Source organism: Prosopis cineraria, unplaced genomic scaffold (genome assembly GCF_029017545.1).
Source record: "Prosopis cineraria cultivar Desert tree isolate PC_DT_omini unplaced genomic scaffold, ASM2901754v1 PC2, whole genome shotgun sequence".
In the NCBI taxonomy this organism is placed as follows: Eukaryota; Viridiplantae; Streptophyta; class Magnoliopsida; order Fabales; family Fabaceae; genus Prosopis; species Prosopis cineraria.
Genome location: NW_026555333.1, coordinates 41,110,658 through 41,138,468, shown reverse-complemented (window position 1 = coordinate 41,138,468; position 27,811 = coordinate 41,110,658). Strand labels below are relative to the sequence as shown.

The 27,811-nt window shown below is 33.0% G+C and overlaps 1 protein-coding gene across 2 annotated transcripts; it reads right to left on the bottom strand.

The window, feature by feature from the left end:
- Nucleotides 1-3,518: 3,518 nt before the first annotated feature.
- On the bottom strand, nt 3,519-9,569 carry LOC129301944 (replication protein A 70 kDa DNA-binding subunit A-like). Of its 2 annotated transcripts, none has more exons than XM_054940573.1 (12): nt 8,872-9,569; nt 8,046-8,151; nt 6,322-6,459; nt 5,943-6,210; nt 5,731-5,827; nt 5,495-5,619; nt 5,319-5,412; nt 5,089-5,221; nt 4,856-5,013; nt 4,621-4,741; nt 4,365-4,538; nt 3,519-3,991 (listed from the first exon to the last, which is right to left on the bottom strand). In XM_054940573.1, exons 1-12 carry the CDS (start codon nt 9,351-9,353, stop codon nt 3,827-3,829), a joined length of 2,061 nt encoding a protein of 686 aa, XP_054796548.1. In that variant the 5' UTR covers nt 9,354-9,569; the 3' UTR covers nt 3,519-3,826. The 2 variants fall into 2 exon arrangements, with proteins under 2 accessions (XP_054796548.1, XP_054796549.1); XM_054940574.1 differs by having other exon boundaries at nt 3,519-3,974.
- Nucleotides 9,570-27,811: the final 18,242 nt, after the last annotated feature.

Sequence of the window (27,811 nt, the reverse complement as noted above, 5' to 3'; positions counted from 1 at the left end):
ATGGACCTATAAGGTTGCATACAAGAATACCCTAACTCAATTTATAATGTCTAAGTTTATTGAATAAGAAATGTGTGTTAGATTCAATGAATGTAATACTTTATCTAGGGTGAATGAATTTGTATGTGTATGTATGTATGTATGTATGTATTTAAATATTTATTTGACAAATATTTGTGTATATATATGTATATGAAATATAAAATTTAAAATATAATATATACTCTCTCCATTCAAAAATATAAGGTATTTTTTAAGAAATTGTATATTTAAAAATATAAGGTATTTTTAGTCTTTGGATGTGTAATCATTACCTTTTTTTTCAAAAGTGCCCCTATTGATAATGACTTTATATTTATTGTAAGGTGTTTAATATGGACAAATATGAAAAAATAGGGTTAGTTGGAAAGTAGGTAATTACTTTATTAGGGGTGAGATTCAGTTAAAAATATCTTACATTTTTAAACGGAGGGAGTATATGTGTGTGAGTGTGTACAATATTTATATCTTATATATATATATATGTTATATTATATTATTGTGTTATTTTTAAATTTATTTATATGATAAATTAAATTTAATAACTAACATGATATAAGAAGATATCATATCACTTCTATAATTTAAATTTATGAGATAAATTTAAATTAGATATGATATCATAGATTTAATTTATGAGATAAATTAAATTTAATTTCATTGGCTACAAAACCCTAATCTATATAATATAGATAAGGGATGAGTTTTCAAAGTGAGAGTCTCTTGACGGCAAAACTTTAAGAGTTGCGAAAATATCTTAGAAAATAAAGGAGCGTCTGATTGACGGACAGTTAGACATTAAAAGCGCTAATCCGTATGCTATTTGTGTTGGAAAGTTGCTTGTGTAGATATTGGTTGATAGAGTCAATCCACATTGTTAGCTTCTAAGGTCCAAACACTTGAAAAAAACTTAAGAAGTTCGACGCTAGAAAAGGTATTTTTTCTATTCACTTTGATTTAAATGAATTTGATCAGTCCTCAATTGCTATTGAGATTTAAATTTTAATTTTTCACTGTGACTCCCAATCTAACAGATACAATGAATATATAAATTTAATATTTAATTTTTTTCTTTCTAGACATCAGAATCAATCTCTTTTATAAAAAATAAAAAAATAAAATAATTTTTTGAAAAAATGCACCTTCAATTCTTTTTAAATTTATTTATTGTTTCAATTTAATCTCTTAATTTAAATATTTTATTTCAGTCGTCTTACTAGAGTTAATGCAATTAATATAAAAATGATGGTCGAGTAATTTTAAATGTTTACAAAACATTCACAAAATAATGATTCCTATTGTATATTTTATAATCCTATTTATAAGTCACTTTTAATATATTTTTATTGAAATTAAGAAAAATTAAATATGCTCATTAACTTTGTCTTAGTGTTTAGTAAGTTTCCATCAATGCTCCCTTATAAGGACAAGAAGGATTATTTTTAAAAAAATTTCTAGCATTTAATAAAGGTGAATTGTAAAGATAAACACAAAAAATAGTGAAATGTTCTATAAATATGATCAAAATTAATTTTCTCTCTTTATATCTCAGGCATCAACAACTCATTGAATTAATAAATTGCACTGATACAAAATAGACTAGTTTTTTTTTTTGTATAAGTTGTTAGTACTTAGTATGCTTATTTTAATTTTAAAAATAAAAATATTGAATTAACAATTTGACATTTGAATTTGCTTTGTTAAAAAAAGTTATCAAGCAAAAGACTTAGCAAATTTAATCAAGTTAAGCAAAACACAATTAGTTGGGAAAGTTGATTTTGCAAATTATATTAAAATTGGAAAACAAAGAAAAGCAAAGTGTTCTCAAATTTCAAGTACAAATTTAGACTTAGAATTATTTATCTCCTTGCATTTCATAACATTAAAATAACCTTATCTCATAAATATTTTTAATAAAAATAAGTGATAACTTAGAGTTCTAAAAATATTTGAACAATCTCTCTCAAGTCATGAACAAGTGTTTAATTTAAATAATTGCTCAATCTCTTGTTACAATCTATAAAATTAAATTTTAAACTTCAACCCTAGTTAGCTATTAACAAAACTTAGGTAAGTACATTTCTATCTTATTAATAAAACCATCTAGTAATGATGCAAATTTTAAGTTTTTGTACTATTTTACTCAAGTTCCACGCTCAAGCTAGTCCTTTCACATATTACCTAAGTGAACAAATCAATTAAATGGTGATCAGACACTTAGATGTATTAAGAGAAGAGTACTCATGAGTGAAGAGTGGTTTAGAGCAGAGGAGATGTATAAATTCTTGAAGCCATTTGTAGTAATAACAAAGTTAATTTTTGGGTCATCATATCCAACTTCTAACATATATTTCATGCAAATTTCAAATATTGAGTTATCGTTAAAAGCAAATTTAGATAATGTTGATTTTGTGATTACATATATGGCTTCTAGAATGCTTGTCATCATCATCATACAAATCTACTCTTAATTTAGTGGGATCAGAGGAAAATAATTACATGGATGCTTTTACTCTAAATTTTAAATATTTTCATATTTAAATGTTTTCTTTTAATATTATTTGGATTGACAACTTTAGTTATGCTTAATGATTTAATTTTATATTCCAAGATTATCTTACTTGCAAGAACCAAGACATTGCATCCATAGAAAAGTCTGAATTAGACTGTTATCTAGAAGAAACACTTTATCCTAACTTTAAAAAATTAAATGTGTTGGAATATTGGAGGAATAACTCAACTCAATTTCTTCTTCTTTCAAGGATGGCATGTGATATTTTTAGCATCAAATCACGGCAATGGCTAACGAATTTGCTTTAAGCATTGGATCAAGAGTTCTCATAAAGTATCAAAGTAGCCTTTTTCTAAATAATGTTGAAGTTATTATTTGTACTCACAATTGGATTCTTGGTTTTCCATGGCTTGGTAATATAATAGTTATATTTTCTCACATTTACCTTCTAAACTTCTAAATGTTAATGATATTTTCATGTTTAATTATGTTTTATTTTTTTTTTGTGGCAAATGAAGCTTTGGAGACATCTATTCAAATTAATGTTATTGCATCTTTTGATAAAGCTTCTAATATTATCATTGATTAGAAGGAATCTTCAACTTTGGATTGTAATTTAAACCTTTTACTATATTTGTTTGTGATTAAGTATAAATTTATTTAGGATTTTATTAATCTATTGTAAATTTGTATTGTGTTTTTTAATGATTTAGAAGGAGTTTTATTGTTATTTGGATGATTAGTTTTTAGATGAAAAATATGATTTTTTTACTACAAAAAAAAATGAAGAGGTGAATTTGTAATTTTCAAAATTGAAAAAATTATAAAAAATATGTTTTACTGGAGGGTTGGCAGAAATACAACTCGCTAGGATGCGGGTTATGCTAGCCCACCCTGCCAAACTCAATAGCCGGCTGGCTAATTCAGATTACCAGCTCTAGAGAATTTATATGGTTGTAGAGTAACATAACAGTACTATGGCTTTGAATGAATACAATGAAGAGTGTCACAAAAAGCAAACCCATCAGTCCCAACAAAAAATCCAGGAAAGTTATCCATAGGGAAAAACAAGGACGTCCACTAAACTGAGGCATCTAGTTAACTCTAAGATGAGTTGTTGAGAATACACAAATAAAAAAAAGATCTAGAAGGTGAACTTCATAATTAAAATAGGACAAAAGACATGGTAGAACATCAGTGAACATAAAACTTGATTTCAGTGTTTGGATTGTTTAATTTTCTTCGATGGTTTGGTTGTGCTAAATTTTAGACCTCTCAATGAGACAAATCAGCCATGTCTTGCTCAGAAGTTGTCTCCTTGTGATATTGTTTTCTCTTCACACTCATAGGCTGAGGGGTCATCATTTGGAAGATGGTTAAGTCATCATCGTCTGGAGTTGATATTACTGCCCCACTCTTGGACCTTTGATAGAAGTCAGACTAACAAATGTAAAGAACTCAAATGAAAACAGAGTTTAGAAGTTAAGATAACATGGCATTAAATAAACTTCTATATCCATAATTGTATATGAAATTTACAAACTGTAATGTTGAAGAAAGCGAATGAAACTAAACATAAAGTTAGTGTAAGTATCCTGGAGAGATGATGATAAGATCAGTTCAAATCTCAAAAAACCATCACTTATCTTCATACTACGTAATAGAAAGTGAATGAAACTGAAAAAAAAGTTAGTGTAAGTATCTTGGAGAGATGATGATAATATCAGTTAAAATCTCAAAAACCATCACTTATCTTCATACTACGTAATGTTAAAGAATAAAAAGGAGTGAAATAAATGTTTGAAAAGATAACCTCCTTGTTTGAGAGAGTAAATAGCCGCAACAGAGAATTGTCATCAGAGAACTCAGTGACAGTAAGGCTGCTTGATCGATGATTCATGTTATAGTCAGTGACATTGACCTTCATTAGCAACTCCTTGCCAATGCAATCACTCAACTTTGATGGGAACGAGTGTGATCTTCGTTCCTAGTAATAAAGGTATGAATGGAAAAAATTAGATCCATCTCATTACAATAAAAGGGAAAATGGAATGTTAAATTATGCAAACCTTATCTAGTAATTTCTTCAATTTGATGGCCTTTGACTGAATAAGTTGTTCCGCCAATTTGTTGAAGAATACCACAGATGCCGTCCCAGTGTTGTCTACGACAGTGTAGTGGACTTTAAATCTAGATAGGACAAATATTTTAATGTAATGACTTTTACCCTCCAATTAATATATTAAAATACTACAAGAGTAAAATCACAAAGTGAATGTATAAATATGAAAGTACATAATTTACTTCAGTTCGGATAGGGATTTTTCCTTTTTGCACTTCTCACAATATAACTGGCCATTTTCCTCCTTTAGCTTTGACTCATGAACTACACATCCCTTATAGCACCAACCTAGAGCTGTTTCCAACTTTTTTATACGTGCTCGGATAACAATTTCACATGCCTGCACTAATAAGGCATCAAAAAGGCTGCATTGAACTATATGTAAATAAATATCTTAAATACCTTCAAAACTAACCTCATCTATTGTTGAAATTTGGTCAATCGTAAACCTTTTCGGAAATGTGATCATTGATGATGTGGTAGATTCTTTGCTTTCAAGATTAACGTCCTGTGTGAAGTTTTGAGGCATCTCAGATGACTCTTGCAACCTGAATAGGACAAGTCAACACATATAGAACATGTGAGAAGATGTTTATATTCCAACATGCCATATATAGAAAGTAAAGAAATAAAAATTAAAATTACCTCTTCAATAAGTTATGGACTTCTGGAATATCCGGATTAAAATAAACCCTTGTCGCAGTGACAAAGTTGGACAACTGAATTTTTTGTGGGTCAACTATAATTGACATGATGTTAATAAACTATAGACTATAGAGAGTAAGGTTCTACCTAATAAAACAAAAGTCCCTTGACAAAACCTTTGTCAATATTGATTCTTGCAAACTGAATAACCACAACATGATGCAGATCCTCCACTAACTGATTACTGTAAAAAGTATCAGTTGCACAGTGACCAAAGAGACGCACAGTGATAGACTTTTCCCTGCAAGCACAAGTTTAAAAATATTAATCATGTACTTGAATTATGATGGGAAATAAATTTGATTTGTAATGAATTGTCTAGGAAATGGAGGGAGTTGAATGTCGAAATTACTGTTCATCAGCAATGGTGAAGTCTAGCCTTGGTATAGTATCAAATTGTAATTTTTGTTTCTTAACAGTGCCAAAACTTCTCAGTAACCCAATAACGTCTAGGCAAAAGTAAAAGGAAAATGAGGTTAGTCATAATAGTGATCCACATTTTTAAAACACAGTGAATGAAATGATAAGAAGTAAAGTAATCTATTGGTAAAGAAATGAGAGAACCGAATAAAGCTTCAGCTTTTCTTGAGTGATCAAGAATATCTTCAATGGAGATGAAATCATATATATAATCCGGAATTGATGCATCTTCTTCCTTGAAGTAAGTACTGCCATGCAATCCAAGTTTCCATGGATGTACTGTCGTTTTATACTGACTATTGTTTGGCAACACGTTAAAGTTCTCAAACACAAAAATCTTTCCTTCTAGAGGTTCTTCCATATATCTTTCAAGCCAGCATTTGTTCTGCACACCAGCTTCTATTCTACATCCCTACATGTAAATGACATTCATTGAAAGGATGATAAATATCCTTTTGTTATGACAAGACACAAGGCCAAGATAAAGTACAAGAATGGAAAGATTAATATTTTCTGATATCACCTTTTCATCCATTAGGACCATTGTAATGCCCCACACCGCAAATGGTGGATCTTTACGTTTGAGCGGCCACTTTCGGATGACTCTTGCTACGATAGACCATGTTTCTTTGTCGTCATTTATGTCTCCTATAAGATCATGCTGGACAGAAGACATATTTATATTAGTATTGGTATTGGTATGAAATTTAAAAAGGAGGTAATGCAGATTCTATAATAGGACAGAATGAAATTTATATACGAAGTACAACCTAGAGGGATAAGCAAAAAGTTATCATAATTCATAAATGATTGATGATAAGCTAAATGGTCAGATAAAGCAATATTAAAATTTGGCCCCATTAATTAATTATCAATTATTAATTATTAATTTATAGTTTTAAAATATCTAAAATATATAGAAGTTTTAAAAGAAATTTAAATAAAATTGGGAATTGGGAATTGGCAATGGGAATTCCAGAGGGGTGAGAAGCAGTTATCAGCATTAAGCTAAGCGGTGAGATAAACTTGGAAAATAAGATACTTAGAATTGCAATAACCATTAAAATTGCAGCAATCTAACCTAAATATAAATATAATACTACCTCCATCCCAAATTATAGGATACTTTTGAAAGAGTTTTTTTGTCCCAAAATATAAGATATATATTTTGAATAGATTAAGGTTTCATAAAATGTGCCAATTTCAATATTACCCTTCCTCTCTCTATAATTAATGTCCGTCTCTTCTCTTTTCAATATATTAAATAATAGATATTTTTGAAAGTTTATATTTTTATTTTGGAAAGATAAGGTTATTAAGTGTATTTAATGAGGTTTATTGATATGTGATATTTTGTTTAAAAATATCTTATAATTTGGGACGGAAGGAGTATAATATAATCTAAATATAAATATAGACAGATAGAATATTATCAATTAATTAATAATAATAAGTTAAAAATCTCATAACTAAGATTTGAAGATACAAAATTAACTCACAAAATTTGAATATATAAATAGATAGATAGGTAGATAGATATAGTTTTGCACTCTTCATCTTCTAATCCTTCATAGCTGATACAAACTTTACTAAAGATATCCTTTTGTAAATTTTGCTTCAATTTGCACAATGCATCTCTCCATTCACATTGATTTCTCTTGCAAAGAAATGATCCCAAAACTTCAAGAGCCAAAGGGAGTCCACAAGCATATTAGTTTCGAAATCCATAGAACCTTCCTCAAGCTCATCCTTTCTAAATTCTTTCTGGCATAACAGCTTTAGGGATTCATCTTCATTCAACTCTCGAACACCATACTCTTCAAACTGTTCATATTGAGTCAACAATTGTATGTCTTTTGTAGTAATGATGATTTTGCTCCCTTCACCAAACCACTCTTTATTTCTAGCCAAATTGTCCAGTTGGCTTCCATGGCTGACATCATCCATCACAATTAGAACCTTATGGGATAAATAATTTCTTATTGCCTCTACTCCATCATAGGCATCATTTATTTTTGATACCTTTATGTCAAGGCAAGAAAGAAGCTTCGTTTGCAAGTAAACTAAGCCATTCTTATCAAAATCCTCCCTTACACATTGGCAAGAAAACTGCAAGCATCAAACTTTCTTTGGAGTGCATTATAAACAATTCAGCTAAGAGTTGTTTTGCCTATACCGCCAATGCCCCATATTCTATGAAGCATTTATCACCCATCCTATCTTTAAAAGGGAGATTATTCTACTTACCTTCTTTGATGGAACGTCTCCAACTAAATGTTCAAAATTGGATGGCAATTTACAACATAATTTGTGTACAGATCCGACGATGTCTTCAACAATTTCCGCCTCATATCTGCATAGACCAAATTATATTAAGTAATTATGCTCTGTGAAATAGAAATTTCAATCAAATTTAAGAGAAATGAGTAAATGAAGTATACTGTATACATAATCTCTTAAGCATATTGAGGGATATAGAGGAGAGGGGAAAGAATTTTTTTTTTCGTTTAGCTGCAATTGAGAGCCATTGATTAAGGTATATATATTAAGTTGACATCCCTGGCTTAACCTATGACAACATGCAACATCTATAATAAACAATTAAAGTTATCATGTAAAACGATATGTTATAAGAAAATCACTCAGATGCTCAAAAACTATAACCACTAAAACCGTTTTTATAGCAAGCGAGAATTGTTGTAATCAAAGAAAAATGTCAAAAGCCTGATCGCCTCATCCTTGTCCTATTTCAATTTATTTCATTAATTTTTTCCCTAAACCATCAAGTCTCTATAAGTGTAATTATAATCAAACCAACAGAGATATTCATATTTACAACTACTATGGCCGGCAGCTTTCAACATCTGCTAACTTTTGAAAGTGGGATGAAGAGAATATATATATATATATATATATATCATCCTATAACAAGTATATCTTTGACATGTCATCATTAAAAATCACACACAGATATTAATAAAAAAATTCGATCGAAAGACGAAGAGATAATACTAACAAGCAAAATTGTGGGAATAGAAAACAAAAAATGGGTTAGGAATTAATGATAACTTACTTATTTCTTGTATCCCAACCGGATAAATTAGCAATCTTTGTTAAAGCTTCTCTCCATCTTTGCACTTTAACATCTGAAAATCCAACCTCATGGGTCTCAAAAGCCGTAGCAAATTTTCTTTTCTGATGTCGTACATCAGCTGGATCTATGCCATAAAAAACTGGAAAAACTGTTTGATCGGAGTCCCTTTTGGATTCTATGATCTTGTGCAATTCATCCAAACACCAAGAGGAAGAAGCATAATTCTCAGAGAGCACAACAATCGCAAACATAGATTGCTCAATAGCTTGGACGAGTTTGTCCGAAATAACTTCTCCTCTTGGAAGATCTTCATCATCCCTGAAAGTTAAAATTCCTCGTCGAAGCAAAGCAGCGTACAAGTGATCGGTGAAGTTGGTGCGAGTGTCGGTGCCTCTGAAACTCAAGAAAACATGATACTTCATCGTAGAAGATGTAGCAGTGGAAGGACCTGGTGCAGCCATTGGAGGAGCGTTTGGGCAAATTGGTAAAAGGGAATCAAATGTTCAGCGACTGAATGGACTGTGAAGAAGGAAGGTTGTTAGTGCGGGAGGGGAGGGGAAGGGAGGTGAGAGGAGAGAGGAAGAGGAGGAAAGGAGAGGAATGGATCCTCCAATTTAGAAGGAGAGATTTTGGAAGGGAGGGAAGAGAAAATTTTTAAAATTTTTTTTTCTCCCCAGCCAAACAGACACTGAGATGCGAAGATGGATATCGTTTCGCCTTTTGGTGCGCTGTTACTTCTCACTTTATCACTTGGTTGTCTTTTTTTTTTTTTTCCTCCATCCACAATGGTGGGTTTCCATTTTCGTGTCTTCTTTCACTAATAGTGGGACCTTGAGTCGCTTTTTGCAAAGAATGGTGATGAAGTGACCTGATGGTCTTCGATCCCCCGGGGGGGGGGGGGGAGTCAAAAAAGAAATAGAACAAGGTCACTTTAGTGGTCCATTTATTCTTGTCGAACAAGGTCACTTTAGTGGTCCATTTATTCTTGTCGTTTGTAATGATTGGGGACGCGGCCCTTGAGGCATTGACCAGAATGATCTGTTGACTGTTGGTCCTTTGCTCGTGCGTTGCATTTGCAGGGAGGCTGGATATCTGGAACCTAATCCTACGATCACAATGTTTTCGATCAATTTTTCTCCAAAATTTACACATCTAAAATATCTAATTCCGAAAGCATCCATCATAGCACTTGAGGTGGAGAAGTGAATCAAATTATCTAAGTCGTGAGTTTGAATTTTAAAATATACACTCACATTACATAAATATATTTAAGACATTCCTAAAATATTTGTGAGCTCACTATTATGTAAAAGGAAAGAGTCCATCACATTGGATGGTGAACGCAATAGAGATATACACTAATAGTATTTATATTCAAACTAATTTTATATCTCTCGCAATGGGATTTCTTTTTACAAATCATTTTAAGTGTTTGATGAAAGCAATGAGTACATGTTAAATAGTTATGCAAGCTAGTAAAACAATTAAAAGAAATCATTATATGATCAACAAACAATTCATAACCACGTCAAATGAATATCCATGAAAGATTCCTTGAAGATTATTGCTGATACCTTTTATTTTTTTCATGCACTCAGTTTACAATGATATCTTTTATGAAAACGAAATATCATGTTCTAAAAATTTTAAGTCATGTGGGCATATTTTAGAATAAAAGTGTAAGGTTATCTCGAAATTTTATCCTCTATCTTTTAATTTTTTTTTTTGTTTTGTAAGTATAACTCACTTAAAGGGAAGGGTATTATGGTATTTTCATATAGATGTATTGTTTCTCCGAACCCATGGTCACTGGCAGTATTTAAATCCATTTTTTAGACTTTTGCCTAAATATTTGGACCTCTTGCTCCTTCTTCTCAATTTTCCCTAGAATTATTTGTCAACATGGCTTTTACTTAGTCATTAGTTTTCGTATTTGAATTTGAATTTATTTCATTAAAGAGTTTTCAACATCAATCAACCATCAAATTTGAACTGACTAAATTTTGGCCAGCTTTTTTTTTTTAATTTTTGATTTACCTTTTACATTTTTTAAACAAAAGAACAATAAAATACGACTTAAAAAATCTCTGTCATCCAAAAATTTATGATTTGGAGGCAGAAAAAAAAAATCTAGAGATTCGGATTTAGCTAAAGCGAGATTTTTCAATTGAGTCTGTCTCCATTCGCACCGGTTTCAGCAAATACATAAATAAAGCAGTAAACAGTAAAGGAAAAATAAAAATTTGTGATCACCGATCATCATCAGTTCACATTTGCAGCTACTTGAAGCTTTGAGGATCAAGAGAACACGCAGGGGATGAAGACACCAATCGAGATCAGCAATTGTTTGTCCTGGAAAAGAAAAATAATAAATTAAAAATTCATTAAGATCAGTTAGAAAAGTATGAAACTTGAGAAGGGCATGCATAGTTAGAATATAAATAAAAAAATTAAGGTGTAATTTTACCTTTAAAATATTCTTAGACGGGCAATACTGCTCCTAAATTATTAATCATAATAATATTGCCAATAAATTACTTAATTCGAAGCAATGTTGCCTGTGTCGTTTAAATGACCATCAACTGTAGGTAGTAGGACTCACTTTTCATGAGTTAAGGTACAATTTTATTTTTAAACTATTCTGAGCAAAAATTTATGATTTGGAGGCAGAAAAAAAAAATCTAGAGATTCGGATTTAGCTAAAGCGAGATTTTTCAATTGAGTCTGTCTCCATTCGCACCGGTTTCAGCAAATACATAAATAAAGCAGTAAACAGTAAAGGAAAAATAAAAATTTGTGATCACCGATCATCATCAGTTCACATTTGCAGCTACTTGAAGCTTTGAGGATCAAGAGAACACGCAGGGGATGAAGACACCAATCGAGATCAGCAATTGTTTGTCCTGGAAAAGAAAAATAATAAATTAAAAATTCATTAAGATCAGTTAGAAAAGTATGAAACTTGAGAAGGGCATGCATAGTTAGAATATAAATAAAAAAGTTAAGGTGTAATTTTACCTTTAAAATATTCTTAGACGGGCAATACTGCTCCTAAATTATTAATCATAATAATATTGCCAATAAATTACTTAATTCGAAGCAATGTTGCCTGTGTCGTTTAAATGACCATCAACTGTAGGTAGTAGGACTCACTTTTCATGAGTTAAGGTACAATTTTATCTTTAAACTATTCTCAAAGGAGCAATGTCCTCCCTGAACCAATTAAATCTGAGCAATGTTCCCTTGTCACTTAAAAATCATAAATGTTCATTAACTAGAGAGAGATAATGAAAAGTACCTTTTGTACTAGTACCATTCCATTGACATCCTTTCTAACATCCAATATTCATATGAAAGTATTTATTTGTGTAATGATATTATCCACCAACATTTCAATGAGTTATGAACTATACAATGAGAAGAAGCTCAACTTTTGCACTAATTTTCTTCAATGACAAATACAACAATAGTTGAAATATAAATACACACTAACAATACTATAAGAGAAGCTCTTGATCTAACAAAAAGCATATAAACAACATTGTTGAGCTAAAAGGATCACTTCTTATCTTCTTGAATAAATCAGCCTATAAAATTGACTATCATAAATAAATGTACTCACTCATATGCATTGTCAACAAAAAAGCCTATACATAGACCATCATAAAGTAGTTACTCAAAAACCAATCCAGCAACTAGAATGCCACAATCTAATTGAAATCCTGACTTGCTTCAATGTTAACTAGAGAGAGATAATGAAAAATGGGTCCCATTTAATACAGTTAATGGACGTTTATGATTTTTAAACTACAAAGGAAACATTACTCCTCTAAAAATAGTTTAGGGGTAAAATTGCACCTTAACTCATGAAAAGTGGGTCATACTAACTACAATAATAGATATTTAAACAGCAAGGGCAACATCGCTCCTATTTAATTAGTTTAAAGGCAACATTACTAGAATGAGTAGTTTAGAGGCAACATTGCTCTTATGAAAATAGTTTAGGAGAAAAATTGTGCCTTAACCCTAAATAAAAACTAGCATTTTGTACTCTACCTTTCTCTCCTTGCATCAAGCTAATCTTCCCTTTTGTATCAATCTCCACATACGATCCACTATTTTACAGTGCCAAGGTACATTTAGTTCCATACCACCCATTTTATATAAAAAAGAAATGGTTAAATCAAGCTGGCTTCTTGAAGCACTTGGATGTGGTCGACATGTTCCTTATTAATGGGATAATATGTTGAGTAAAGTCAAGAATTGAACCCATAATTCCTAGAGATTTTAGTTTCATTACTTTGATTATTATGGGGAGGATCACAACCTTAGAACTTTTAATTTATGGAGAGATTACACTGGGCTCTCAATGAGCTTTGAAACAAAATGCATACAACAATTCCATAACATTTTACCTCGCCATCCATAACATCATCTCAAGGTATGTGTTGAGTGGTAATGGACTAACTTGTCACATTATACAACAATGTGAATGCAAATTCATAATCTAAATAATACTTTACATTTAACAAAATAAGGTTTGTACATGCCTATTTATACAAGATAAAATAAGGCTAAACAATAATACAAAATAAAAAACGACATAATTACACAAATAACAACTTAAAATACATCATTTACTCTCAATACTCCCCCTCAAGTTAGAACTATGTAAATCAATAGTTCTAAACTTGCTAAGGAACCTCTCTTGAGATTTTTTTTCCTAATGCCTTAGTCAATATATCTACTTCTCGGTCTACAGAAATTACATGATGGAGAGAAATCATTTTTTTCTATAATTTCTCTGTGTGTTTGGTTCGTTCATAAAAACAAGGTATTAGCTATGTGAATGGCTGCCTTATTATCATAATGAACTTGCACAAGCATCAGATCATGTAGTCTTAAGTCCTTTATTAGTCCTAATACCTAATCTATCTTAGACACAGCAGAAATGAGAGCTTTGTACTCAACCTCAATTGATGATTTAGATATAATACCCTGCTTTTTTGTTTTCCAAGAGATTAAGGAGTCTCTTAGCTTCAATAAATAACCAGAGATTGACCTCCTAGTGGTGTTACATGCTACCTAATCTGAGTCACAGAACCATCTCAGTTTTGAGCTACTTTTTAAACTTAAAAGTATTCCCAAGCATAGGTTTTGCTTTAGATATCTCAGCACATTCTTAACCACTACCATGTATGTCTTTATTAGAGCTTGCATAAATTGGTTGAGCTGTTGCACTAAAGAGGAAATATCAGGACGTATCATTATGAAATATATTAGCTTACAATGCATTTTCTATACTTACCTGGGTCCTTTAACAGTTCCTCTTTCTAGTTTTTACCTTCCTCATATGCTATAAGCTTTAAATTCTATGCCATAGGTACCGACATTGGTTTATAACCACTTATCCCTATTTCAAATAGCAAATCCAACACATAGTTCCTTTGATTCATGACAATACCCTTTTAGGATCTTACCACTTCGATTCCCAGAAAGTATTTTAATAAACCAAGGTCTTTGATTTTAAACTTGCTGTGTAGAAACTCTTTAGTCTATTTAATTCCATTTTCAGAAATACTAGTGATTAATAAGTCATCCACATACACAAGAATTAATACCACACCATCATAAAAATGTTTAACAAATAATGAATAAGAATGCATGCTTTAACTAAAACCCCTTTCCTTTAATGCTTGTGTTGGCTTATAATTCCACTATTAGGATGCTTGTTTTAAACTATACAATGTTTTATTAAGCTTGCATGATTTATTCTGACTCTCCCTCTTACCAACGAGACATTAAGGAATGGTCATAAAGACTTCCTCATTCAAATCTCCTTGTAAAAGTGCATTGTAGACATCCTTTTTAGTGTAAAGTCCAATTCTGTTATGCAACTAAGGATAAAACTATTCTAACAGTAACCATCTTCACAATAAGGGGAAAGGTTTCTTGATAGTCAACCTCCTCCCTTTGACTGTAACCCTTTGCTACCAACTAGCCTTGTATCTCTTAATACTTCCATCAACCTTATTTGATTTTATACACCCATTTACAACCTATGGGCTTCTTTCCCTTTAGTAGATCTATAATCTTCTAGGTCTTATTTTCTTTTAGGGTTTGAAGTTAACAATTCATAGCCTCTACTCATTTTCTATCCTTAACAGCCTCTTCATAACTTATAGGTTCTATATCAGAATCAATAGAGGAAAGATAGCATTGATGTGAAGTAGATACAGATTTATAAGACACTTGCAATTGTATTAGATATTTAACAATATATATGTCACATGCAGAACAGACATAATCTTTGGCCCATATAGGTTGTCTCTTTTCCCTTACAAGCTTAATTATATGTTAATTTTAGATTTATATGTCATCATTCCCTATCTTATTTGGTCTTCCTAGTTCATTCATATTAGGTAGGTTGTCCTCAACAGGTTTAGCATTAACAAAATCATTATTTTCATTTCCAAGTCTAACTTGTTAAGTTTCATATCAGAATATATCATCAAAGGATTTAAGATTTTTAGTCTAATTGACCATAATAGTATCTTTGCAGGGAAATTTATTCTCAACAAACTCAACATGCCTGCTTACAAAAATTCTTTTTGTTTTCAAATCAAGCAATATAAATCCCTTTTGATTATTAGGATAACCTAAGAAAATACAAGGAATAGACTTGGAATGAAATTTATCTGTGACATTCAAATCTGTGGCAAAATGCAAGTGATCCAAAAATTCTAAGATTATCAAAAGTATGTGGCTCTCCATAAACAACCTCATATGGAGTTCTAAACTGTAAAACTCTAAAAGGTGTACATTTTATCAATTAAGCTATTATTCTAATGCACTTACCCCAATATTGAATAAGTAAGATAGATTGGGATATAAGACACATAGAGACATATATGAAGCTCCTATTTTTGCGTTCAACTACCCCATTTTACTCAGTAGTATATGGGCAAGTAGTTTTATATATGATTCTCTTCCCTTCAAGTATATTTCTTAGTCCATTATTGAAGAATTCTTTCCCATTATTAGTTCTAATCCTTTTAACATGAACATTAAATTGATTTAGAACAAAGGCAAGAAAATTTTTAATGCTATACATAGTTTCTATTTTATTTTGTAAAAAAAAACACTCAAGTAGCACAAGAAAAATCATCCACAATAGTGAGGAAATATTAGTGACCTTAGTATGTGGGTACTCTATAAGGTCCCCACATATCCATATACAATAACTCAAAACAAAATGTAGATTTATAAAACTAGAAGAAAAGGGAATCTTAATTTGCTTAGACTGCATGCAAGTCTCATAAACTTTATTTTCAATATTCAAGTGAACATAATTTTTCAGATAAGGTAAATGCCTCATTACAGGAAATGAAAGGTGGCCTAATCTACAGTGCCACAACCAAGTTCACTAGATTCTTTTATTACATCAAAACTTCTAGCAGCATTAACAAGATAGTTACTAATAATCAAAACGTGTAAACCTTCCACACAATTACCAGTCACTTTCATCTTGCCACCCTAAAGGTCTTGCACTACACATAGGTTAGGAAAAAATATAACTATATAGTGTTCTTCTTTAGCAAGTTTAGGAATAGATATTAAATTAAAACAAAATTCAGGTGTATATAAAACATTCCTTAAGGATATTCCATTTGAAAGATTAATATCTTACATATGTGTTATGAATACTTTTTGTCCATTTAGAATTTTGATGTTTTTAATACGACCAGTATATCTTTTATAAGAATCTAAAAACCGCAAGTCACTCACTATGTGAGTGGTAATACTAGAATCAAGTATCTAACTAGTTTTATTCTTGAAAGAAGAAGAACTATGCAAACATGTACCAGTGAGTGCATGGACCATTAGTTAACCATCCTTCTTGAATAGCTGAAGTATTTGCTCATATTGTTCTTAAGTAAATATAGGTGCAATAGTTTGATTTATGTCTTCTGCTCCATTTTTAGCCTCTATCTTATTTTTTCTTGACTTTGATTCTGGAGCATCTTTGTTCTTGTTTCCTCTATAGTTGTCAAGGTACCCCACAATCTCATAGCAATTTTCTTTGGCGTGTCCACATTTGTGACGATGGGCGCACTCAACTGAGGAATTTGTATGTCCACCATCTCTACCACATCTTTGTCCCCGACCTACTATCATAGCACTTCCTTCTATAGGTGAGGACTTAGTGAATCCAGTAATAGAACGTTAAGCATTATCCTCTATTATATTATATGCTTGATTCATGGTAGGGTCATGACTTTTAATATTTTATTAAATTTATTAGTATTTTTAATGTAATTAGAAATCATTTATTTGAATTTCATTAGCAAAAATATGATTAAGTGGATAAATGTGTATGAAAATGGGCTTGGAAATATGTTAAAAGTTAGTGAACTAATTCTATCATTTATTTTGGATTTTATGCATGTAAGGAGGCCCAAAGAAGAGAATTTTGGAGCCCAAGTCAAAGGAATTAAATCTAAAAAGAAAATCTGAACAAGTTATGTTCGCTACAGCGAAAACACGTTTTGCTGCAATGAAGTGCGATTTTAGTAAAATGTACAGTTTTGACTCTCAATGAATTTTTAGGATTTGGGCACCTCAATTTTGACCATTCTTCACCTCCAGCAACTGCAGAACGTCCAAGAAGAGGGAAAAGAGCTAAAGAAGGGTTGGAGAAGCTTGAGTTTAGTAGAAAATCAAGGATTTTGCTCAAGATTGCTCCAATTAGGCTTTTCTTCTCCTTCCTCTCTTTACTTTATTGTATATATTGCTAATTTTACTATCATGAAAGCCATGTGTGGCTAGTTTTCTCTTAATCTAGGGTACTTATGAACTGAGTCTTAGATTAGAGCATGTTTGAACCATTTAATTGAGCTTAATATTAGTTTTGTTTACTTAATCTTGTGCTTTTTGTCTACTTAATGCTTGGCCACTATTGAGTGAGAATTTGAGGGTTTGGGTTTTGCCTTAGAAGAGGAAAATCTAAATTTGACCATTAGATTGAGTAATGTAGGATTAGAATTTATTCTAATTTTCCAATAGGATAGGAATATACCTATTGGACCTATATAATCACATTAGAGTGAATTTGTGCCATTTTGCCTTTTGGGTAATTGTGATAGAAATAGCAAATTAATTTAAGAGAGGGGTATAATTAATTGAAAGATAATTATTCCTATTAATACTCTAGATTAACATATTAATATTAAGTGAATTTATTTGGGTAATTACATGCTTTATGAATTGAAGAGGGATTAGCCACCCTAGGTTGCCTTGATTGTTTGTGATTGTTGGAATCTTAATTTTAATTTATTTTTTTAATTTCAATCCTTATTTTGCAAAAATCAAATTCATATCTTGTGTTGCTCAACTTAAATGAAAATGAAAACTTTATTGCTTAATTGCCAATTAATTTGATTCCTTATGGGATCAACCTTGATTTGCCACTTACTAATTATGAACCGTATACTATGGTAAAACATAATTGTGTGCATCAAGTTTTTGGCGCCGTTGCCGGGGAATCTAGGCAATTGGTGATTAGAAATAGAGGACCTTGATTAGTTTTAGCTTGAGCATTTTTTTTGGTCTTTTTTTTGTTTTTTCAGTTAGATCCTTAATCTTGTCTTATTTTTACAAGACTATTTTGCATGCCATGCAAGGCTAAGCCGAAAAAGACAACTGTGAGAACAAGGAGTCTCAAAGAAATCTTGGAAGCTATTTTACCTCAAACTCAACCTCTGATCGATGAAAAAGTTACAAATAAAGGATGGCTAACGATGAGAATGATAGGCTTTGTGTTACTTATTTCTTAGGTAGACAAACTAGAGGATACCAGTCTAGGATTAAAGTGCCTGACTTCCAAGTAAACAACTTTGAGATTAAGCAAACCATGCTTAAGATGAATGGGCAATTTGTGGGAAATCAAGATGAGGATCCTAATAGACATTTAGTGAACTTCCTTGACATATGTGACTCATTCAAGCAAAATGGGGTCCCTCAAGATGTTATCCGTCTTCGCCTCTTCCCTTACTCTCCATAAGGGAAAGTTAAGGATTGGCTCAACAATTTGGATAAGGGTAGTGTCTCAACATGGAAGGAAATGGAAAGTAAGTTCAGATCTAGATTTTTCCCACATAACAAGATAGTTGATTGTAGAGCCAACATTCTTAATTTTAATCAACAGTTTGGCAAACATTTGTATAAAGCTTAGGAAAAGTTTAAGCAATTAGTGAAGCAGAGTCTTGGGCATAATTAAGAGAAATGGATTTTGATTCAAGTTTATAGTAGCTGGTTGACACCAAAATCCAAGTCTAAAATGAATTCAGTCACTAATGGTGGGATTACAAAGCAACCGATGAACTATGTCTGTAACTATGTAAATGATCTTATCGTTGATTACATCTAGAACAATAATGAGAGAAGACTTAGAAGACCACAAGAAAGAGTTACTAATAATTCTTCATCTTCTCAAGTGATAGCTTTACTTCAGACTCTAAGTAAAAGATTTGACTATTTAGAAGCACATGTTGATCGAAACAATGGTGAACCTATAGAAGCTCATGCCATATATGCTCAGTGTGATTATTATGGGGATGCATTGTAATGTCCCTTTTAACATTATCAGGATAACATTCACACATCATTGTGAGAACTAGGATTAAATAAAATCCTCTAAAGAAATTACCATAACTCAAGGATTTAAAGATAATTAGTTTAAAACATTGGAATCCCAAGAAAACCCTTTTTAAAATATTATCTAAGCTCAAACCATGGTTAAAATTCAATTTGGAATAAGTATGAAAGCATGGGAAATAAACCATGTCAAAATTAGGCTAAAAATACCATTCTTCTACAAATTCTGCTCTGTCTGGCGTAGCAAATGGTACAGAGGGGCAAGTCCCTCAAAGGCCTCTTGTGCCACAGCGTAACAATCATTCCTAAACACTCTAACCATCCTATTAAACATCCTAACACACCAAATTCACTAATCAATGTCCCACATTGTCTTAAAATCCTCAAATTATACTTAGAATTCGTCCAAACCCTTACCAAAAATTTTCAATCATCACAAAGCTTATAAACTTAAGGTTATAGGCTTGATTTAACTCCCAAAGATATTAAATAAATCAATGGGTTTGGTCTAAACCCAAGGAAATTGAAATCAAAGCCCCCATTACCCCACCAATCCACATTTTTGCATAAAAGAGGGAGAGAGAGAAGAAAGGAAGGCTTACCCAATGTATATGAAGCTTGAAAGGCCTCTAAAATCATATTGGAAGCAAGCCCTAGCAGCTACAAGTCTCCCTTCCTCACTGCTCTCAAGTTCCTTCTTTCTCTCTTCTATTTCTTGAGTCTGATTCACAATCTGATAAGTGCAAATTTTGCATGTGTGCTGCGACATGTCGACACGCCCGCTACAGCATATGACACAGAATATCCCACAAAATTTTAAACTCCCTTCCGTGCTATAGCTCACTTGAATATTAACTTAACCTTCTTTTAAGGCTGTCTAAGAATTCAAGAACCATATTAATCTCTCGTAACCCTCACTAAATCAATAATTTATCTAAATTGACTAAATTACCCTTGAAAGTACTGATAATTACTAAATGGAAAATTTAGTATATTACAATTCTCCCCTCGTTTTAGGAATTTTACCCTTAAAATTTAAAATCTTACTCAAACACATACTTGTGTAAATCATTAGGGATATAATTGCCTCATTTTATTCTTAGTCTCCCAAGTCACATCACCAAGAGTTGTACCCTTCTAAAAGACCATAACTAATCAAATGGTCTTGTTCCTCAACTGTCAGTGTTTCACATTTAAAATTCGCTCTAGTTCAGCTCGATAGGTCAAATTTTCTTGGAGTTCCACCTCTTCTAACTTAATAACATGAGAAGGATCAGGTTGATATTTCTTGAGCTGAATCACATGGAACACATCATGAACACCTGATAAACTCGATGGTAAGGCAATCCTATAGGCAGCAGGTCCTAACTTCTCCAAAATCTCAAAGGAACTAATAAACCTGAGAGTCAATTTCTTAGCCTTTATCGATCTCCCAATGCCAGTTATTGGCGTAACCTTAAAAAACATATGATTACTAACTAGAAACTCCAATGGTCTTCTACATCGATTTATGTAGCTCGTTTGTCAACTCTAAGCTGTCAACAACTTTTGCTTAATCAATTAGATCTTCTGGGTGGTTTGGTCTACTAGATCTAAACCCAACAAACTTCTCTCACTTCATTTTGTCCAACATAGAGGCGATCGACATCTTCTTCCATACAATGCCTCGTATGGTGCTATTCCAATACTAGAATGAAAACTGTTGTTATAAGCAAATTCACAAATTCTGCTAATAGTAGATGTTTATCCCAACTGCCTCTCAATTCTAAGGCACCAGCTCTCAACATGTCCTCAAGCTTTTGGATAGTCCTTTCAGTCTGGCCGTCCGTCTGTGGATGATAGGTCGTGTTAAATCTTAACTTAGTGCCCATTGTTCTCTGCAATGCTCTCCAAAAGTTCGATGTGAACCTTGGATCATGGTTAAAGACAATGTCTTTTGGCACCCCATAAAGCCTCACTATCTCATTTACATAAACCTTGGCATAATTCTCAAGTTAATAAGTAGTCTTCACTGCCAAAAAATGCACTGACTTCATCAACCAATCCATAATCACCCATATTGCATCATAGCCCACTTGAGTTCTAGGCAATCTAGTAATGAAATCCATTGATATGCTGTCCACTTCCACTGTGGGATCTTTAGTGATTGTAATACACCACTAGGCCTTTGGTGCTCAATTTTAACCTTTTGACACATTAGACACCTAGTCATAAACTCTGTCACATCTTTCTTCATTCCTGGCCACTACCATATTTGCTTCATATCTTGATACATCTTGGTGACACCAAGGTGAATAGTATGCTCACTATAGTATACTTCCTTTAGGATTGTCTTCCTTATCTCCTCATCACTCAGACGCAAATCCAATCCCGATAAGTCACATATCCATCATTATTAAATCCAAATTCTGTGGGTCTCCTCTCTTTAATATATCCTTACGGATCTCGAGTAGATACTCATCCTCAAACTGAGCAGTTCGCAACTCTTTCCAGAATTCATTAGTTATGACTGTAGAATGCACGTTGTACAACATCATCTAAGGTGCTTTCCTTTGAGTATCTAAGAAAGTCTCAAGTAATCGATGCTCTTAAACCATCATATAAGCAACATGTACCATTTTCCTACTTAGCGCGTCTGCTACTACATTGACTTTACCCGAATGGTACTTGATCTCAAAGTTATAGTCCTTGAGAAATTTCATCCATCTGTGTTGCCTCATGTTCAGTTCCTTTTGATCCACTAAGTACTTCAGACTCTTGTGATCACTAAATACTTCAAACATAAACCCATAAAGATAGTGTTGCTAAATTTTCAAGGCAAAAATCATTGTTGCTAACTCCAAATCATAGGTTAGGTAATTCTCCTTATACAGTAGCAATTGTCTTGAGGCATATGCAACAACTTGATCATCTTGCATTAAAATGTACCCTAAACCTTTCAATGATGCATTCGTGTAAACTACATATGGAAATCGAGGATTAGGAATAATGAGTACTAGAGCATACATCAGTTTCTTCTTTAACTCTTGAAATGCCGATTCACATTTGTCGGTCCACACATACGGCTGATCCTTTCGGGTCAACTTGGTTAAAGGAGACATAATTTATGAAAATCCCTGAATGAATTGTCGATAGTAGCTTTCCAATCCCAAGAAACTTCTAATATCTGTTACTAAGGTAGGCGGTTCCCATTTTAACAAACATCTACCTTATGTGGATTTACGACAATTCCTTCTACCGACACCACATGATCAAAGAATCTCACTTCCCATAGCCAAAACTCACATTTGCTAAGTTTGGCATATAACTTATTGTCCTTTAAAAGTTGTAGAATAGTACCAAGATGCTCCGTGTGCTCTTCCTCATATCTTAAGTAAATTAGAATGTCATCAATGAATACTACCAAGAACTTATCCAGATAAGGATGAAAGATTCTATTCATATAGTCCATCAACATTACTAGAGCATTCGTCAATCCAAATATCATCACTAGGAACTCATAGTGACCATATCTAGTGCGAAAGGCAATCTTTGGTACATTCTCGACCCTGACTCGCAACTAATAATAGCCTGATTGTAGGTCAATCTTTGAGAACATCGCAACTCTAACCAACTGATCTAGCAAATCATCGATCCTGGGTAAAGGATACTTGTTCTTGACTATCACTTTGTTCAGCTGTCTGTAGTCAATGCAAAGTCTCATACTACCATCCTTTTTCTTCACAAATAACACCAGTGATCCCCACGGAGACACACTCGGTCTTATAAACCCTTTTTCTAGTAATTCCTCTAGTTGTTTCTTTAGCTCTACTAACTCAGACGGAGACATCCGATATGAAGCTTTTGATATGGGTTCTATTCCAGGTACAAGGTCAATAGAAAATTCCACCTCTCATTCAGGCTATAATCCATATACTTCTACTAAGAATACTTTGGGAAATTCGTTCACCACTCTAATTCGCTTAATTCCTTCGTCATAAGCAGCATGAACAAAAAAGAACACCATATATGCCTAATAGCCCTGTTGAATGCACTTTTTTACTTGCATTATAGACAAGAATCTTGACTAATTAGGTTTCACTGTAGGTGAGTGTACACTGACAAGGATATTATCTTTCTTACACAATCTAGTGTCGCATTCTTTGTTGACAACTAGTCCATACTAACAACTACATCAATCCCAATCATGGGTAGATGGATCAAATCGATAAATGTTGATTTATTCTTAAATCTCAAATTAATACCTAGACAAGCATGGTTAGTTCTTATAGAAATTTCAGCCAATATAGACACATTAATCACATATGGCAAGGTATGCATAGACAATTTCAACCTCAACACATAGTCATCAGAAATGCAAGAACGGGTAGTACCTGAATCAAATAAAGCATCCATATCACAATTGTGCAGAGAGATTTTACCTCTAATCAAATTTGGAGACGCACCTGCCTCGTCCTGGGACAACGTGAATACTCTGCCAAAAACAATCGATCTCTACTCTGTGGTACCCACTCTACCCTCTTTGCAATATTTGGCTATGTGCCCCATCTTACCATACTTGAAGCAAACCTAATACTTTCTCACATGATATCTCCCACACTTTAAGCACTGTGGGGTTTTGGTTGTACTAAGAGTAGGCACAGGCATTGTGGAAGCCTGTTGAGATAGCTATGCACCACTGGTACTTTTCTTTGGTCCACTGCTCTTCTGGAAGGAACCTCAGGATTGTGATCCCTTTGAAAAGTCTTCCTCTTCCCAAAGCTCCCAGAATTACTAGAGTTAAAACTAGATCTCTTACTAACTCCACCAATAGGGCCAAGCGATTGTGAGAATCTACTATGACTATCCATTCTCTTCTTCGTCTTTGCCTCTCTGCCCCTTTTCGTAGCTATTCTCAGCTTATTGCATATCTCATCATAAGATTTGATCTCAAGTAAGCCCAGCTGTTATCAGTACTTAGGCCTCATATTCTCAAGTAACCTCTCAGCCTTCAATTTTGAGTAATCATTCCTTATGAGATAGGTAGAGTATTTTGCCAATTGATTGAACTTGGCAATAAAGCTTCTTCATCAAGATTCCTTTGCTTGACTTTATGGAACTCGACCTCTTTCTCTGCTTTAAAGGCCACTGAGAAGTAAAAGTTGAAAAACCTCACTTTGAACTCATCCCATGTCCACTTGACTCCACCCGTCGATCTCACTGACTTCTACCAATATTTAGCCTCTTTTACAAGCAATATTGAGGCCAAAGTCACCTTCTACTTCTCTGAGCATGGCACCACTTTAAATATTGTCTCAATTCTCTCAATCCACTCTTTGGCTTCACCCTCCTTTATTGTTCCATCAAAGGTAGTTGGATGAAGCCATGAGAAACTCTTCCATACTCAATCCATGAAATTCTGTGAACCACTACCACCCATAGTTCCAGATTGCTTGGGTATGCTCTTTTCATAAACTTCATCTTTTTGCTCATACATCTCTTCTTCATTCTCAATTATTCTACTGTCTCCTCTTGCCCTATCATTCCTCTGTGCACCTTGTCCCTGTACCGAATGACTTATTTTTTGCATCAAATTCCTCATCTTCAATAGCAAGGCCTCATTACCCTCCGGCTCGTTTCTCGGTTGTTCTAAGTTTTGACTAACCAGAATGTGATTCTTTAGTGGTAGCTCATTGGTCTCTGGTACTACATCCATATAAGATGGGTTACCACCCGTAGCCGTTCTGACGGTTCTTCTTCTTGCAATCCTCTTTCCCCTCCTAAGGATAGAAGTAACCATATAAAGAGTAAGCGTTAAATGAAATAACTATGCAAAAGGAAGGTAAGTGTAACGAATATATATGCCAACTTCTAGATATGAATACAACAAGCAAAACCAACGAACATAACAACCACACATACCAATCTCAAAATGCTTGAAATTGATACCAAATTGTAATGTCCACCTTGACATTACCAAGACAATACTTACACATCATTGTGAGAACTAGGATTAAATAAAATCCTCTAAAAAACTTACCACAACTTAAGGGTTTAAATATAATTAGTTTAAAACATTGGAATTCCAAGAAAATATTTTTTAAAATATTATTTCAAACCATGGTCAAAAATCAATTTAGAATAAGTATGGAAGCATGGTAAACAAACCACATCAAAATTAGGCTAAAAATGCCATTCTTCTATAAATTCTCCTCTGTTCGTCGCGGCGCAAGTTGCGTTTACCGTTACAAATGGTACAGAGGGACAAGTCCCTTGAAGACCTCTTACACCGCAGCGCGACAACCACATGCCACGGTGTGCGCCCATTGTCATGACAGCAGATTGCTGTCATAACATCCCTCTAAAATTTCAGAGTGTGCCGTTTTGCCATCCAACATCCGAATTAGGAGATTCAGGTGTCCACATAAAGCTCTTTAGGCCCTCTAGCTAATAGCACTAAACTCAAATATCATTTGTTTAAAAGATGGACACCTAAACTCAAAATGGTTTGTTTTCACTTCAAACCACACATTAAGGGTGTCCAACTCACAATACCGAATGCCATTAGCCCCAGAGATACTTTGACCATCTTAAATGAACTATACACAACATAAGAATTCATTCATACCGTGCAATTAAGCAATCATGTTTAAAATGACCACCAAACCCCTATTTGATAATAACACAATGGAGCAGATAAAATTCAACGCACAAATCAATTAGTTATTTTGGCACTCAAAACACTTGAAATATATTTGTCACATATAAGTGTAACTTGGCCAAGCACACACACTTAATCCACAACATCAATATTGAACCAAGATACACACATTTATCATAAATTCATACAAGTAATATCCAAAATAATGTCATGTACCTTAGTTGGCAATATATAGTGGCAATATTCGTTACAAAACTAAAAAGAGAAAGGGAAGAGCTATACTACAACACTGTTAACCCTTCAATTGCCCCTTCCTTCCCTTTGCCCCTACCGGAGCCCTCACCTATAAAATATAACTACGGAGTGAGATAAATATTTCAGTAACAGAATAATTTACTATTAATAATTAACATGCACAATCATAAGATAGTAAAACTATGAAACTTCCAAAATATTAATTTAGCATATCACCACATACTCTTTTCATCAGTATAAATCTTTTATTACTAGTATGATCATTCTACCATCTGAGCCTTCATATCACCCTGACTGAAACCATAGGCTCCTTGACCAAGTGCACATTCACAATAATCCGAGCTCACCTTCAGTGGTAGGATTACCCAACCAAAGGTGTCTTATCCCACTTTTGGACTACAATTCCCCCTTATCACACACAAATCAGGGTTTCGTTACTCCAACACCGCATCATTAATACTAAGGAGTGTTACTCTCCAATGCTGTATTCTACATGGATATTAAGGAGAAAATCTCCAACATCATGCCTCATTAAACACTAAGGAGATATATGCCATATGGACTTCTACTCCTCCTCCTTACAGGTGAACTCTCACCCTTAACATGATCATGCCCACACTCAACATATATATCACATAAATATTTTAAATTTCTCGGCTCATTTATATATAACTTTCATCATACTCATCATTTGCAAAAATAGATTTTCATGCACAAAATCACATTTCGCAATATGTAAGGTTATCAAATCTCAAGTTCAAATCCACATATCTACTCACAAATAATTAAGCAATATAATCAATTAATGTAAATTATTTCATTACCTCAACCTTTTGTCACACACAAAAGGGTTATCGTGGTTCAACGTTAGCTCTACACATTCTATACACATAATATAGCTCGAGCAACACTCAATCTATATAATCAAGTGACAATCATCAATTATCACTCTGGATAACTTTGAATTCTCTAGGTTCTAAGTGTCTAAAATACCTAAATTTCTTTTCTAATAACATCAACTATTCTCAAACACTCTAACCATCCTATTAAACATCTCAACACACCAAATTCACTAACCAATGACCTACTTTATCTCAAAATCCTTAAATTATACTTAGGGTTCGTCTAAACCCTTACCAAAAATTTCCAATCACCATAAAGCTCATAAACTTAGGGTTAGAGGCTTGATTACTCCCCAAGACCTTAAATAAATCAATGGGTTTGGTCTAAACCTAAGAAAATTGAAATCAAAGCCCCAACTACCCTAACTATCTAGATTTTCACATAAAAGAGGGAAAGGGAGAAGAAATGAAGGCTTACCCAATATATATGAAGCTTGAAAGGCCTCCAAAATCACATTGAAAGCAA